The 13,809-nt window shown below is 34.7% G+C and overlaps 1 protein-coding gene across 5 annotated transcripts in view; it reads right to left on the reverse strand.

The window, feature by feature from the left end:
• Positions 1-13,809, reverse strand: part of Sclt1 (sodium channel and clathrin linker 1) — a 181,687-nt gene that overhangs the window by 43,711 nt on the left and 124,167 nt on the right. For all 5 annotated transcript variants that reach the window (XM_087193286.1, XM_087193285.1, XM_087193283.1 and 2 more), the window contains one exon: positions 10,504-10,700. In XM_087193286.1, the coding sequence (XP_087049412.1) occupies positions 10,504-10,700 (197 nt within the window). The remainder of the gene's footprint in view (positions 1-10,503; positions 10,701-13,809) is intronic.

The raw sequence follows: 13,809 nt of genomic DNA on the forward strand, positions 1-13,809 counted from the left end.
GGAGTGAAAATGATTGAGATATGTTAAATACATATACCAACATCCCAGAACAAACCTCACCATTCAGTATTAGTAACATGCTCTAATAAAAAGGAAACATAGTCAAGAAATAATACTAAAATTGTTTATAATGATTCTTAATGAATAGTAATATGTAGCATAAGTGCAACATAAGTTTTAATGACCTTATGCTAATTCCTTGAACTTGTTCTGATAATTTACTTTGTAGCCACAGTCCCTTTCAACTCCTAGGACGCTGCATTTGGCTACAGACACATGTTATCAAAAGCCTGTTTTTTCACCAAGACATAGTGATTACTGTGGTAAATGAGGTGGAATATTTTTAAAGAGTATGTGTTTGAAATCAATAAAGGCACAATGAATTACTCAGATTAACCAACCCATTAAAAACTCTAGAAAAGCATTAAAGAGATGAAAATCTAAAAAAAAAACAACTCAAAACAAAAACCCAAACAAACAAGAAAAAAACCCTCAAGACTATTATTGAATTATTGAATGAAAGAGAATAACTAGAAAAGCAGCCAGAACACTGCAGCACAAGCACTTGCTCTGCCCTGGATGGCATTCACAGTTCCTCACACCTGCGATGTGTCGCTGTGACGGTGCAGACAGGGGTGGGTGGCAGACCCTCTCACTCATCAGGTGTGTGCGCCTGCCAAGCACCTTACTGATCTGTTTATAAATCTCTGATATCCCGTGTGGCTTTTGCTTTCCTCGCCCTTGATGCCCCATGGATCAGCTTTGGGGGAGTTGGGAGTTTTGGGAGCCTTGCTTTGGGAGTTTTGTTGCCTTGACTTCTCATGTTTCTGTTGTTTTGTTTATTTTTGTTTTGTGCTTAGGTCTGCAGTCACTCATAGTAGAAAGACTTTGTTACTAGTATGGAAATCTCTTTAGTTAGCCTGCTTTTCAATGATGTACTCAGTAGAGTGGCTAACTGTAGTCCTTTGCCTCTGTCCTAAGAACCGACCTCCTCTATTTATCTGGGAGGGGAGGATGCAGCACTCAGTTATCCAGGAATGGAGTGCAGCATTGTTAATGTCACCAAGGTAATCCAGGCACTGACATACAGAGAAGACAACTATGCCACCTCTGGCAATATCAAGAAAATCAGCAATAGTAGTATTGTCCAAGACAAACTGACATACCACAAGAACCATTATTGTACCACCCTTAACCTTACAAAAGAAATCTATAATGTGGAAGGGTCCCTTTAAAGGAAAAATCCCAGGCTGTTTATTGCAGTTCACAATGGACATGAGCTGTTGCCATTTCTTCCAGGATCTCCTAGTCTTTGGGTGCTTGCCTTGCTTCTTGGAAGCTAGGTTCCCCTCTCCATGAGCTGTGTTTGAGTCATGAGCTCAGAAGAGAGTCCAGACTATTTTGTTCTTTTCTCTGCATTGTAGATTCTCTTTCCAGCTTCTCTGTAGCTTCTAATTTTTCCTGTCAGTTCCTTCTTGAGTCCCAGGGGTCTCCTGCTTTTTATTCTTTGCCAAGTTGTTATTTTTCCAGGTTCTTGATTCCAGATCTTAGAGAAGCTGAATTTTGCTAGTGATTATCACTCTGTCATTTTCTTTCTGCTTTGTTTTCATTTTCTTAATGGTGGTTCTTGAAGAACAGTTTTCAGTAATGTAATTCAACTGATCATTTTTTTTCATTTATATACTGTTCGTTTTGCTTATCACAAGATTTTCCTCAAGAGGTTTCGGTGTTTTCCTTTTTATGTTTAGGTCTATGATTCATTTCAAGTCATTTCTGCATATGCTGTGATGTAATGGTGTGGCAGGTAATCTCTGAAAAAGACCCCAATGGACCTTATCTCCTGGTAGTCAGGCCTTTATGAAATCTCCCCTTGTGTGGGCTGTACCCAGTGACTTGTAATTGATGGAATATGGTTAAAGTGATTGGATATCACTTTCAAGATTAGGTTAAGACTTTGATTTCGGTTTTGCTTTCCACTCCTCAACCTCTCTACCTTCCTTGCTCATTCTTTCTCATCTCTTCTCACCCTGACAGAAGCAAGTTGCCATGTTGTAGACCTATGAAGAGATCCACAAGTCAAGGCATGGAAGTCTCCTGCTAAACCAGTGAAGTCCTGAGCCTGCCAGCACCTACTGAATGATGTGGGAGAGGATCCTCCCTAGCTGAGCCTTGAGGTAACTGGGGCTTCGGTCACACTCTTGAATGCAGCCTCGTGAGAGATCCTGAGTCAGGGAGTTGTGATTCAAACACGCCTGGATTCCTAATGCTCAGAAACTGAGTGATTCTCAGAGTTGGCAATTCTGAGTTAGAATATAGAAATAAAGATAACAGGGAGACACATTGTGAATGTCCTGTGGACAGCTGCAAAGTTAGGACAAATATTGGGCAAGATGTAGAGTGAGAGGAAGTGAAGTGAAAAATTCAACAGAGATGAAAGTAAAATAAGAAGATTATCATTTTAAAGAAAATAATTTGAGAAGATTGTACAGACTAGGTTCTTTGAAGCCTATATGTAAGTATATAAAGATAGAGAAAAAGTAAAGTTATTAAACATTTGATTGGAATAACCTTGAAAATAAAACAAAGAAGCAGGAGGGGGAAGACGAGGAAATAGAGGAAGAGGAGGAGAAAAAAGGAAAAGGATTTCCACTTTAAATAATGGTATAGGCACCTAACACTGTTGCCAGACAAGAAAGAAAAGGACAGAGAGGTGCATGGGGAGGAGGAGGGAAAATTAATCAGCTTTGGGGGGAAGGGACAGAAACCATAAATTTATTTTTTCACCAAATAGGATAAACTGGGAGCTTTAGGAGAAAGAAATTAGTAATTCAGCATAAAGTAGATAATTAAAGTCCCAAACAGCGAAGATCAAAATAACCTCTGTGGGAATAATAATTCCATAATATGGTTGTGGTATTTCTTTCTTAGGTTTCAGCACTGAACTACCTATAATGGTCAAGATTAGCTGCATCTTAAAAATCAAGAAATGCTGATATATTTCATTATATTCACACTTGCTTATGAAATAATTTTAAATCAGAAATCATTAGATGTCATTTACTATTAGTTCTTAGTCACTAATGTCTTTCTTCCAATAAATATGTTCCTCCGAAATTATTATTCACTACTGATCTTTGAATATTTTTTATGAAGCTTGTTTCCTGCCTTAAATTTTCTAGACAGATCATTAAGTTTATTCCTAAAATCTATTGTATTTCCTAATATGTGAAAACTGGGGTTGAGTAATAAAAGAAGCTTTTCCCCCGCTAAATCAGTAGAGCCATTACAGAAAACATTATGGAGGTTTCTCAAAATATTAAAAACAGAACTACTATCTGACCTACCAATCCGTCTACATCCAAAGGAAACAAAATTAGTGTATTAAAAAGACACCTGCACTCCCATGTTCACTGCAGCATTATTCATAATAGCCAAGATGCTGAATTAATACAATTGTCCATTAATGAATAAATAAAATGTGGAATATATACTCAGTGGAAAACTATTCAGCCTTAAAAATAAAGAAATATTGCCATTTGTGAGAACGTGAATGAACCTAGAGGACATTATGCTAAGTGAAATAAACCAGGCACAGAAGGATAAATAATGCAGGATTTTACCTATGTGTAGAATCTAAAAAACTTGAACTGATGAAATAAGGGGTAGAATGCTGGTTATGAGGGGCTGAGTTGGGGGTGTGGAACACTGGAGAAAGACTGGTCACAGGATACATTAAAATTATATGGTTTAATTAATCAATTTATTATTAACAGGAAAAAAGCATACTAATTTATTAATGATGAAAATAGGGAGCCATGCACAAGGTATGAGACTCAAAGAAAGGGCCAAATAGTAGAGTCTTAGCATTTTCTTTTCTTTTTTTTAACTTTTAAATTTTATTTGTACGTTTGCAGTTCATGTAGTTTACAACTGTCTTGGGGAATGGTGACATATATATATAAAATTTTGGGGGTTCTTTTGAGACAGGGTTTTGCTATGTAGTTCAGGCTGGCCTTGAACTCATAGTCATCCTCCTGCTTCAGCTTCCCGAATACAGGAATTATAGGTGTGTGCCACCATGGCAGACTACATGTACATATTATAGCATGTTTCTTTTTTTAATTCCCTTCCTTCCCCTCCCTCCCTCCTCCTCCACTTCGTCTATCCCATTTTTCACTCTTGTTGGTAGTATCTGTCTAAGCTCATGCTATGACCTATAATGTTTACATTAATTGGGGTTATTAGGTTTCTGTACGTGGCGTATCTTTATTTTTCTTATTTCCCCTTCCCTTCTTCCTCACCCTCACCTTTTTTCCCTTGGATCACTTCCTAATTGTAAGAGATTCATTTCCTTATCCCTTTCTATCCATTCTATATCATTTTCTTTGTACTTTGCCTCACTCAAATGAGAAATACCATATGGTATTTAAGCTTGTATGTCTGGTTTATTTCTCTCGACATATTTTCCAGGTGCATTCATTTTCCTACAAATGTCTCAAATTTGGCATTCTTTATAGTCAAGTAGTATTCCATTATATATAGATACCACATGTTCTTTACCCAGTCATCTGTTGATGGGCATACAGGCTGTTTCTAGGATTTAGCCATTACAAATTGCGCTGCTATAAACACTGGTATGCATGTATCGCTGCAGTATGATGACTTAAGCTCTTTGGGGAAGATACCTGGAAGGATGCTAGCTGGGCCATATGGAATTTCTAATTTAGGTCTTTGAGGAATCTCCATACTGATTTCCATAATGGTTGTATTAGTTTATATTCCCACCAACAATGAAAAAGGGTGAGAATCCACCCTTTTTCACCACAGCCACACCAGCATTTGTCACTGTTTGATTTCCTAATGATTATCATTCTTTCCAGAGTAAGATGGAGTCTCAGTGTTGTTTTAATTTGCATTTCTCTAATAGCCAGAGATGTTTAATATTTTTTCATATATTTGTTAAACATTTGTATTTTTTTCTCTATGAGGTAACTGTTCATTTCTCTTATTTCTTGCTTAGACCTTTAATTTTAGGTGTTTTCATTTTTTTAGTTCTTTGAATATTCTGGATACTAGTCTTCTGTCTGAGGAGCAGCTGGCAAAATATTTTTCTCATTGTGTAGGTTGCTTCTTTACTGATTGACTCTTTTGGTGTACAGAAGCTTTTAGTCTAATATAATCTATCGATTCTTGCTGCTAGTTCTTGTGCAACTAAGGTTCTGTTTAGTAAATAAACTGTCATAGTTGTAGTGTGCATAAAAGATAGACAAAGGGGAGCAGTGTAACTGCAAGGCCTATCATATGAAAGTGTTGTATGATTGAATCCTTTCATGCTGTTATAACCAGAAGTAATCTTTAAGCAAAATATAGGGACAGAGTCCAAATCACTTAAAGCAAATAATGGAGTAAAGACTTGCACTGGATACACAAAGCTGAAAATTATTCACAGGGAGGCAACATTCTATTAAAAATCTCCATGTAACACAAACTCTCCTCACTTTTCTAGTCCTCAACCTGCAGTATCCACATGCCTCCCAAAAAAGGAGGGGGAAAAAGTGGGATATATACAGATACACATATGAGCATGGGAAAGCAAGGCAACAGAAGATCCCCAAGTTCACCCAACTCTCCCAGGGCAGAGGAAGGGCTCACAAAGGGAGAAGACAACAAATACCAGGTAGCAGAAGTCTATGAAAAGCTCATAGAAGGAATGAAGAAAACAGATGAGTTCAAAGAGGCAATAAACCAAAAGTTCACAGCAATTTCACTCAATATGCATATGGTGGTTTTCAGGGAAATAGGCAAAAAATAGGACGAGCTAATCAAAACTGTTCAAAATTTGACAGATTCAAAAGGATATGGAATCTTTGGAAAAATGTCAGACAGAAATGTCTAAAACGAAAAATTATAAAATTCATAAATTGCAGAAATGACCAATATGAAGACAGAGTATCTGATACTGAGGACAAAAAAGTGAATTATGATGAAGAGCTCCAAGAAGATAGGAATTATATGTACACTGCTGCCATGGAACTGGGCTCTCTGAGTTTAATGGACATATTAAGATTCTCGACAGCAAGAGAGATGTAAGGCATTAAATCTCAAGGACAATGTGGACATGGTTACTGAAATAAATAGGAGAGTTAAAGCAGTAATCAGAAGATTCCGATCTGCAGAGATTTTTGCAGTTAGTTAGTTTGGCCATTTTGTCCTTAAAGTTGAAATAGATGGGCAGCTTTACTAATGTCTTACTTGATCTGTTGAAGTAGAAAGCTCTACATTGACTTGAATCACTGAGTGTCTTGTCCTGTCAAACAATTTTCAAACTTGCCAGTTCAAAACTGCAGAGCCCCTTGAGTGAAGGAAGGAGGGACAGCAGACTTTGAAGAAGGATCCTTTTATACATCCACACATATTATCTCCTGGCCTTTCCCCCAAGAGGCATGTGAATTTAGCAGGGTGCTATACAATGGGGAAGGAGAAATCTAGAAACTCATGATTACTAGCTGTTGTTGCTGAACTGACAAATTCCTGGAGACAGAAAATTCCTCTGTGGCTCCTCAACCAGAGGAGGCATTTCTTTTGGCCAAGTCATCAATGGAATTTTGGCTTGGGCTGTCTCATAGTGGGTCCAGGGTTTCCATAATCCCACCCTTAAAGTCTTGGTTTTTGGAATCCATCATTGGTATAGATAAATTGAACAATAGGAAAAAGAATTTCTACATTGGTTCTCTGATTAGTGAAGAGAGGATTATTGTAGTATAAAAAGGATATGGCATTTGATAAAATATAACGAGTAAAGGAAGGGTAGAATAAATGGTCGTGTTTTCCTTTTGTTCATCTTTTTTTTCAGTATGAGTTCTTCCAAAGGTTCAAAGACTTATTTTTCTTTATTACTGCTCTGAAGTCATGAATTTTTGATATATTCGACATCTGTCAATTTACTGAAAATATTTTGATGTTCAAATTGTTCTCAAATGGGCTAGCAGAATCATCCTCAAATTGGTTTGTGGATTCTTTTAACATGATGGCAGCAATCTTGATAACTAGTCCTTATTTTGACAAAGTGTTTTTTAGGCTCATCTTGTACTTTCTTGTCCTAAATCTATAACCAGTAATTTTTCCAAGGAATACTGACTTCATTGCAGCTGAATACTGGTCACTGATTTTACTGTCCACTGAAAGGACAGAGCTAGGAAGTACATTTAAAGAGTAAAGCATATTATGAGTTCATATGCTAATATTTTCTAATTACAATTTAGAATTAAACTTAATTTCTTCCCATTTATAAAGAAAATCTTGGTTCTTAAAGACATTTGTATAAATGAATCAACTGGTTCATCCTATAATTATACATTTCAGAACAACATCAATATAGCTTACCATATGATTATGACAAACAATTTGTGGATTTTTTTTGTATTTCTTAGGATTTATCTCACTAGGACTATACAGTGTAATTACTGTGCATAATTTCACTTGAAATAACTCACCTGTGTAGTCAAGTAATCAACTTCCTAAATAAGTTAATTTTTAAAATTTTACTTTTGATTTTTAGGTATTGGTTTTTGCATTTTGCTTTAATTTGAAAAATAATTATATAAATAGTTATACAGTTTTAAAGTCAAGCCAATCTATAAAACAAGGTTCATTCAAAGCTTTCATCCTGTCCCCTCTTTCCTCTCACAGATTACTATTTTTTAAAAATTATTTTTGGTTCACGTCTCCATATCTAAAGATAGAAATATGTATGTGTTCATATGAATGTTTGTGTATACTGAATACGTTTGTAGATAAATGAATATATGCACACACACACTCTTCCCTTTTAGATAAAGGGTAGAATACCATATGTAGTGTTATACTACTTGTTTTGTTCACTTAAGATATTGCTGTATCTATTTAGATGCAGATTTGGATTGCTATGAATCTATAGATAGTTGGGTGGGGGACTGACATAACTACAATATGAAATATTTTAATTGATTCACATAGTCTTTGCCTCTATTTACCTAGGTCTTCTTTGTTTTTTTTTTTGGTACCGGGGATCGAACTTGGGTCCTTACACTTGCAAGGCAGATGGTGGAACCACTGAGCTAAATCCCCGGCCCCTACTTAGGTCTTCTTTAATTGCCCTTAATATTATTTATAGTCTTCACATAGAAATTTTACACATTTGTTAGATTTATTCTAGATATTTAATGTTTTTTAATGTAATTGTAAATTTAACTAGTTTTAAACTTTTATTTTTTAAATATTTGATGTTGGTATGTAGATGGTTGATTTTTATATATTCATCTAATAATTTGTTTACCAATTATTTGGGACTTTTTATATATATAACATGTTGTCTGTGAAGGATGATTGTTTCTTTCTTCCTTTGTCAATCTTTTGATTCTTTTTTCTTGTCATACAATACTGACTAGAACTTCCAGTGCAAAGAAGAACAGAGGTGGTAATAGTGGACTTTCAGATTTTCTTTTCTTTCTTTTTTTTTTTCCAGTACTGGGAATTGAACTCTGGACCTTGCGCTTGCAAGGTAGGTGCGACGCCACCGAGCTAAATCCTCAGTCCCTTGTGATCTTAAAAGAAATGTTATCAATATTTTTTGTCATTAAGAATCATGTTTGCTGTAGAATAGCTACCTTTACAAACTTAAAAAGATTCAATTCCTAGTTTGCCAAGATTTTAAGAAAAAGGCTGTGAGTGGATACTAAATTTTGTCAAATGCTTTTTCTGTATCTATTCAAATCTTATGATTTTTCTCTTTCAATAACAATATAGTAAATATATCAGCTGATTTTCTAATCTTATACCAACTTTGCATTCTTCAGAGAGAGCTGAAAGTAATGATGTTTTTGCTAGTTCTTTTAATGCTCTCAGTAGATTTTTTAAAAGAAAATTATCTAACATGGGCTGGGGATCCAGCTCAGTGGTGCTGCTGCCTGCTTCACAAGTGGACGGTCCTGAGTTCGATCCCTGGTACCAAAAAAAAAAAAGAAAACTAACATCTGACTTTTTATAGTCATGGTGAGGAACTGGTTCAAATAGCCTAGATCACTATTAATTGCGAGCAGAAATTCTTTCTCAGTCTAAATAAATTTCAGTTTAGCATTCTGAACCCAAAACTCATCTTGTCATGGTGCTGAGGTAAAAGGTTCACTTTCAGATCTCACATGGATCAATTAGTAGATTTTTATAAAACATAATGGTTAAGAACATACTGTCCTTGCCCAATTGAATTTAAGTAAGTTCCTTAACCTGTCTCGGTCTCTGTTTCACTTTGTATAAAGCATGGCTATGTTACATACTATGCTACGTACTGTGAAGATTAAGTATATGTAAGTTGCTTAGAACAATGTACACAGCACGTGTTCAGTAAATATCACCCATCACTGCTTATTTCCTTTCTGCACAAGTATTTTCAGAAAAAAGTTTTTAAAAAGCATTTTGCTTTGATTCCTATTTCTCTGGATAATCTTTGTTAGTGTCTCAGTAGAATCTTAATATCCTTAAAGTTTACATTCTGCTAGTTGATCCTCAGACAGTTTCATTTCTCTATATATTCTTTTCCAGCATATTCTCATTCCATGTCTTTAAAAATCATGTGTATGGCAATGATTGCCACTTTCATAGCTCCTGTTGCAGTCTGTCCCTGGAATGCTAAACTTATACATACAACTGACTGACTTTATAGCCTGGTTTTTAAGTACCGTCTGAGCAGTCACACTTAACATGGCCCATAGCAAACTTTTTTTGATTATTTCCAATCTTTTAAAACCTAGTCCTAAGCACCACGATTTTATACTTAGACCCTTACAGCACCTTTGTATCTTTACAGCCTGTGTATTTTTAAAATATACTTCATTTTTAGAGCAATTTTAGGTTAAATTTATTCTTCATACAGCAGTCAAAGTCATCTGTTGATAATTTAAGTCTGATCACTTCACTTTGCTCAGAGCCTTCCAATCTCATTCCTAGTTGAAGCTCTAGAGCTTCCTATTGCATTCGGCACAAAATCTCAAGTTTGTTCTATGGAAGGGTTAGAAAACTTTTTTCTTTTCTTTTTCTTTTTGGTACCAGAGATCAAACTCGGGTCCTTACGCTTGCAGGGCAGGCAGGCCGTGGAACCACTGAGCTAAATCCCTGGCCCAGAAAACCTTTTTCTTATAGGGTCAGAGAGCAAACATTTTAGACTTTGCAGGTCAAATGGATTCTGTAACTACAGAATATTATACAGGTTACATCTTATGTAGTAAGATTATAAACTGTCAAGTACAACAAAAATCATAGAACTTTGTGGAATATACATGAAATTTATGAAAATATACAATATTTATTCTGATTTACAATGCTTAATATTTTTACAGTAGGACAATAAATATTTGCTGAATAAAAAAATCTAAGTAGAAGGTACAGAATTACAAAAAGATTATGGCAAAAACATAAACTATAGTTTTAATTTATTCTTTAAAACATGTCAGTTATTAATAGTGGACTTACTTTAGGTTGCTGATTCTAATTTCTGCACTTTCAGTGAGTTTCTTTGTTTCTTCTTTCCACCTATTGGCCGCCTTCTGTTGAGTTGCTAAGAGATGCCTCAGTTCAATAGTAGAACTTCGATTACTGTCTTCCATCTCTCTTAATTGAACTTCAAACCCATGTTCCTTTATTGAAAATTCATGTTCCATTGTACTGATCTAAAGAATAAAATACACACACTAAGTTTTCCCTATTATTCTAAGACCTATAGTGATCAATGTAGTATATGAAAAAGATTATTCATTATGTTGTCCGAGTTTTAGAAATGCTTTTCTGAGAAATTTAAGAAATTGCTTTTATAATGTGTCTTAATCACAAATAAAGGCATCCTATATTATAATTTGAGTTAAATTAGACTTATGATGGACCATACTTTTTTGCAACCCTTTCCCCAACACCTTAAAATGCCAGTATTTAAAAAGTATATAACCTAGAACCAATTTTCTTTATTTCTAAACTTTTTTTTTTGCTGCCTGGGATCGAACTCGGGATCTTGCGCTTGCGAGGCAGGCAGCAGAACCACTGAACTAAATCCTCGGCCCAACCATTTTCTTTATTTAATTTTACTTTTGCTGGTAGAATCCACAAAAAATGTTCATGCTCTTAGTAACTGAATGCTAGGTTTTTATTCAAATAATTTTTTATTTATATACTGTTTTTTTCAAAGAGCTTTGTGAAGTAAAAGAAAATTATATCCTGGAATTTCTTCACCAATTCAGTTGTAGAATTAATAAACAATGTATATTTTTTCAGGAAAAAAACCACATGGGAATCTCACATGGGAATATCTTCATGATGTTCCTAGGAATTTGTATTATTGTACTAGTAACACCTTAATGAACAATGAACATACAGTCTGAAAGCTTTCTCAGTTGGAGTTGAGGGAGAGATTTAAACTCTAATTCTTTAAGGCATCTTATCTATATAATGAATTACCTTTTCTTGTCTGCATCTAAAATGGAACTACTATGTACCAGTCCTGGAGAACCTGAGAAAATAGTCAATGGAATAATTTTCCATGTTCTGTGGTTAAGAAGAAAACCTTGGTGGCTCTCAGGTATTTGTTATATTTATTAAAATCACATACCATTACTTCTTTTTTTTTTTTGGTACCAGGGATCAAACTTAGGGCCCTGTGCTTCCAAGGCAGGCAGTGGCACCACTGATCTAAAAATCCCTTGCCCTAACCCTTACTTCTTTTAAAAGTTACAAAAATAGTTTTAAATATTTTATATGATAATATATTAATATTGCCATTTGTAATTTCTTCCATTTTTCTTTTGTTAAAAAGTTCTTAATCAATTCAACATTCACCTACATTTCCTACCAATGTTTCAGAGTATCACTAAATTGTTAAATCCATACATTTTATATAAATTTTATGATGAATATATAGTATTTCCTCCCTAAAGTACACTGGCTTATTTTTTTAAATTTCAGAAATGTTTTAGTATGGGAACTTTTAAGTATACATAAAGTATGTTATAATGAATTCCTGTTTGCCCATCACCCAGCTTCTATAACCACAACTATAGAACTCACAACCACCTTTGTTTTACCTATGTTCCTACCTACTCTCCTCTCTTAAGACTTATCTTTTACTTACAATGCAGTATGTACGTTTTAAGGGCATGATTCAGTTTTTACCCATATACTGACACAACAAAGTCATCTCGGATTCAGATATCCCAGGAGGCTCCCTCATGTGCCCTTATCAATGTGTGCCCATCTAAAAAGGTCACCACTATTCTAAGACCCCATCCTTACACAGGTAACTGGTCCTATTCTTCACTTTCAGGTACCAAAGTAATAAAACATAAGCTTTTAAATTTCTGGCTTCTCTGTTTAACAGCATATCTACAAAACCTATCCCCTATTGCTTATAAGCATAGTTCATTGTCATTGCTGCATCTAGTCCATTACATGACTATATCACAGTTTCATTATATGATCTCATGTTGATGGACATTTGAGTTCAGTGTTTTGATTTGATTAAAATTTTTTATGAACATTCATATACATGTTTTGATGAGCGTAAGCATTTGTACTGGTTGCATGTAAAGACAGGATTATTTGACATAGGATATATGTCTGCTTATCCTTAAGACAGTTAAATGACAGTTGTTTTATTCACATTTCCAGTACTGTAAGAAAGTTCTCATTACTTTATATACTTATTAATACTTAATATTGTCAGTTTTTAAAATTTTAGCCATTATGGTAGGCCTGTAGTGTTACCTCATTGTAGTTTGAATTTACATTTGTCTCAATAATTATTAATTTAAATATATTTGCATATATTCTCTTTTGAAATAACTGTTAAGTCTTTTGGCCCATTTTTGGAAATGGATCATCTGCTTTTGCTTATCGTTAGCTGTTTTTTCCTTACTAATAATTTTTATTAACTGGTAAGAATTTTTATATTGTGGATATGAGAGTTTCTTTTTTTTCTCACACTTGTCATTATCTTTTTTTTTTTTTTTTGGTATCGGGGATCCAACTCAGGACCTCGTGCTTGTGAGGCAGGCATTAGCACCACTGAGCTAAATCCCAGCCCGATGCTTGTCATTATCTTAATGTGTCTTTGATGAATAAAAAATAATAATTTTAATGAAATCTAATTCATTCCTCTTTACATTATGATTAGTGCTTTTCTGGGGATTTAGCTCAGTGGTACCATGCCTGGCACTTTAGATAGAGTGAATGAGTTCATTCTGTACTCACTTTTATACCATTGATCAACCTATTATATGATGTTGAAAACACACTGTCTTAATTACTGTGGCTTTGTATCAAGTATGGTTCTTTTCCTTGTTCTTTAAAGACTTCCCACAGCAGAAAACATAATACACAAACTTCTTTGTATGATAGATCAGTCTCTCTTTTTTCATTTTTTTTCAGAGTTCATGTTTTTATAAATACCTAGAGTGCCTGATGCTTGCAATAGGAGGCATTCATTAAATATATGTTGATACGAATTAGGTTGGAATGTGACTTGAGTCATTGCAGCAGGAAAAAAAGGAAACCACTACTACTACTGTCTTGTATCCTTGGAAGATGTCACAAAGAATTTCTTCCACGTTTTACAGAAGTTTCATGGAATGGAGAAAGGTAAATGAGATGATGATGTGCTTTCTGAAAATCCTTTAACCAGGTTATTATTTAGTAACCAGGTTACTAATGCATGTAAGCACAGAATAAAAGGGAGACAAAAGTCAGGAAAGTTTTATTTTTACATGAGACTTTTGCCCCTTGCCTTCTTGCTGG

This window comes from Heterocephalus glaber, unplaced genomic scaffold, assembly GCF_053883595.1.
Source record: "Heterocephalus glaber isolate CG9 unplaced genomic scaffold, H.glaber_assembly_v1.0 deba00001586, whole genome shotgun sequence".
Lineage (NCBI taxonomy): Eukaryota > Metazoa > Chordata > Mammalia > Rodentia > Bathyergidae > Heterocephalus > Heterocephalus glaber.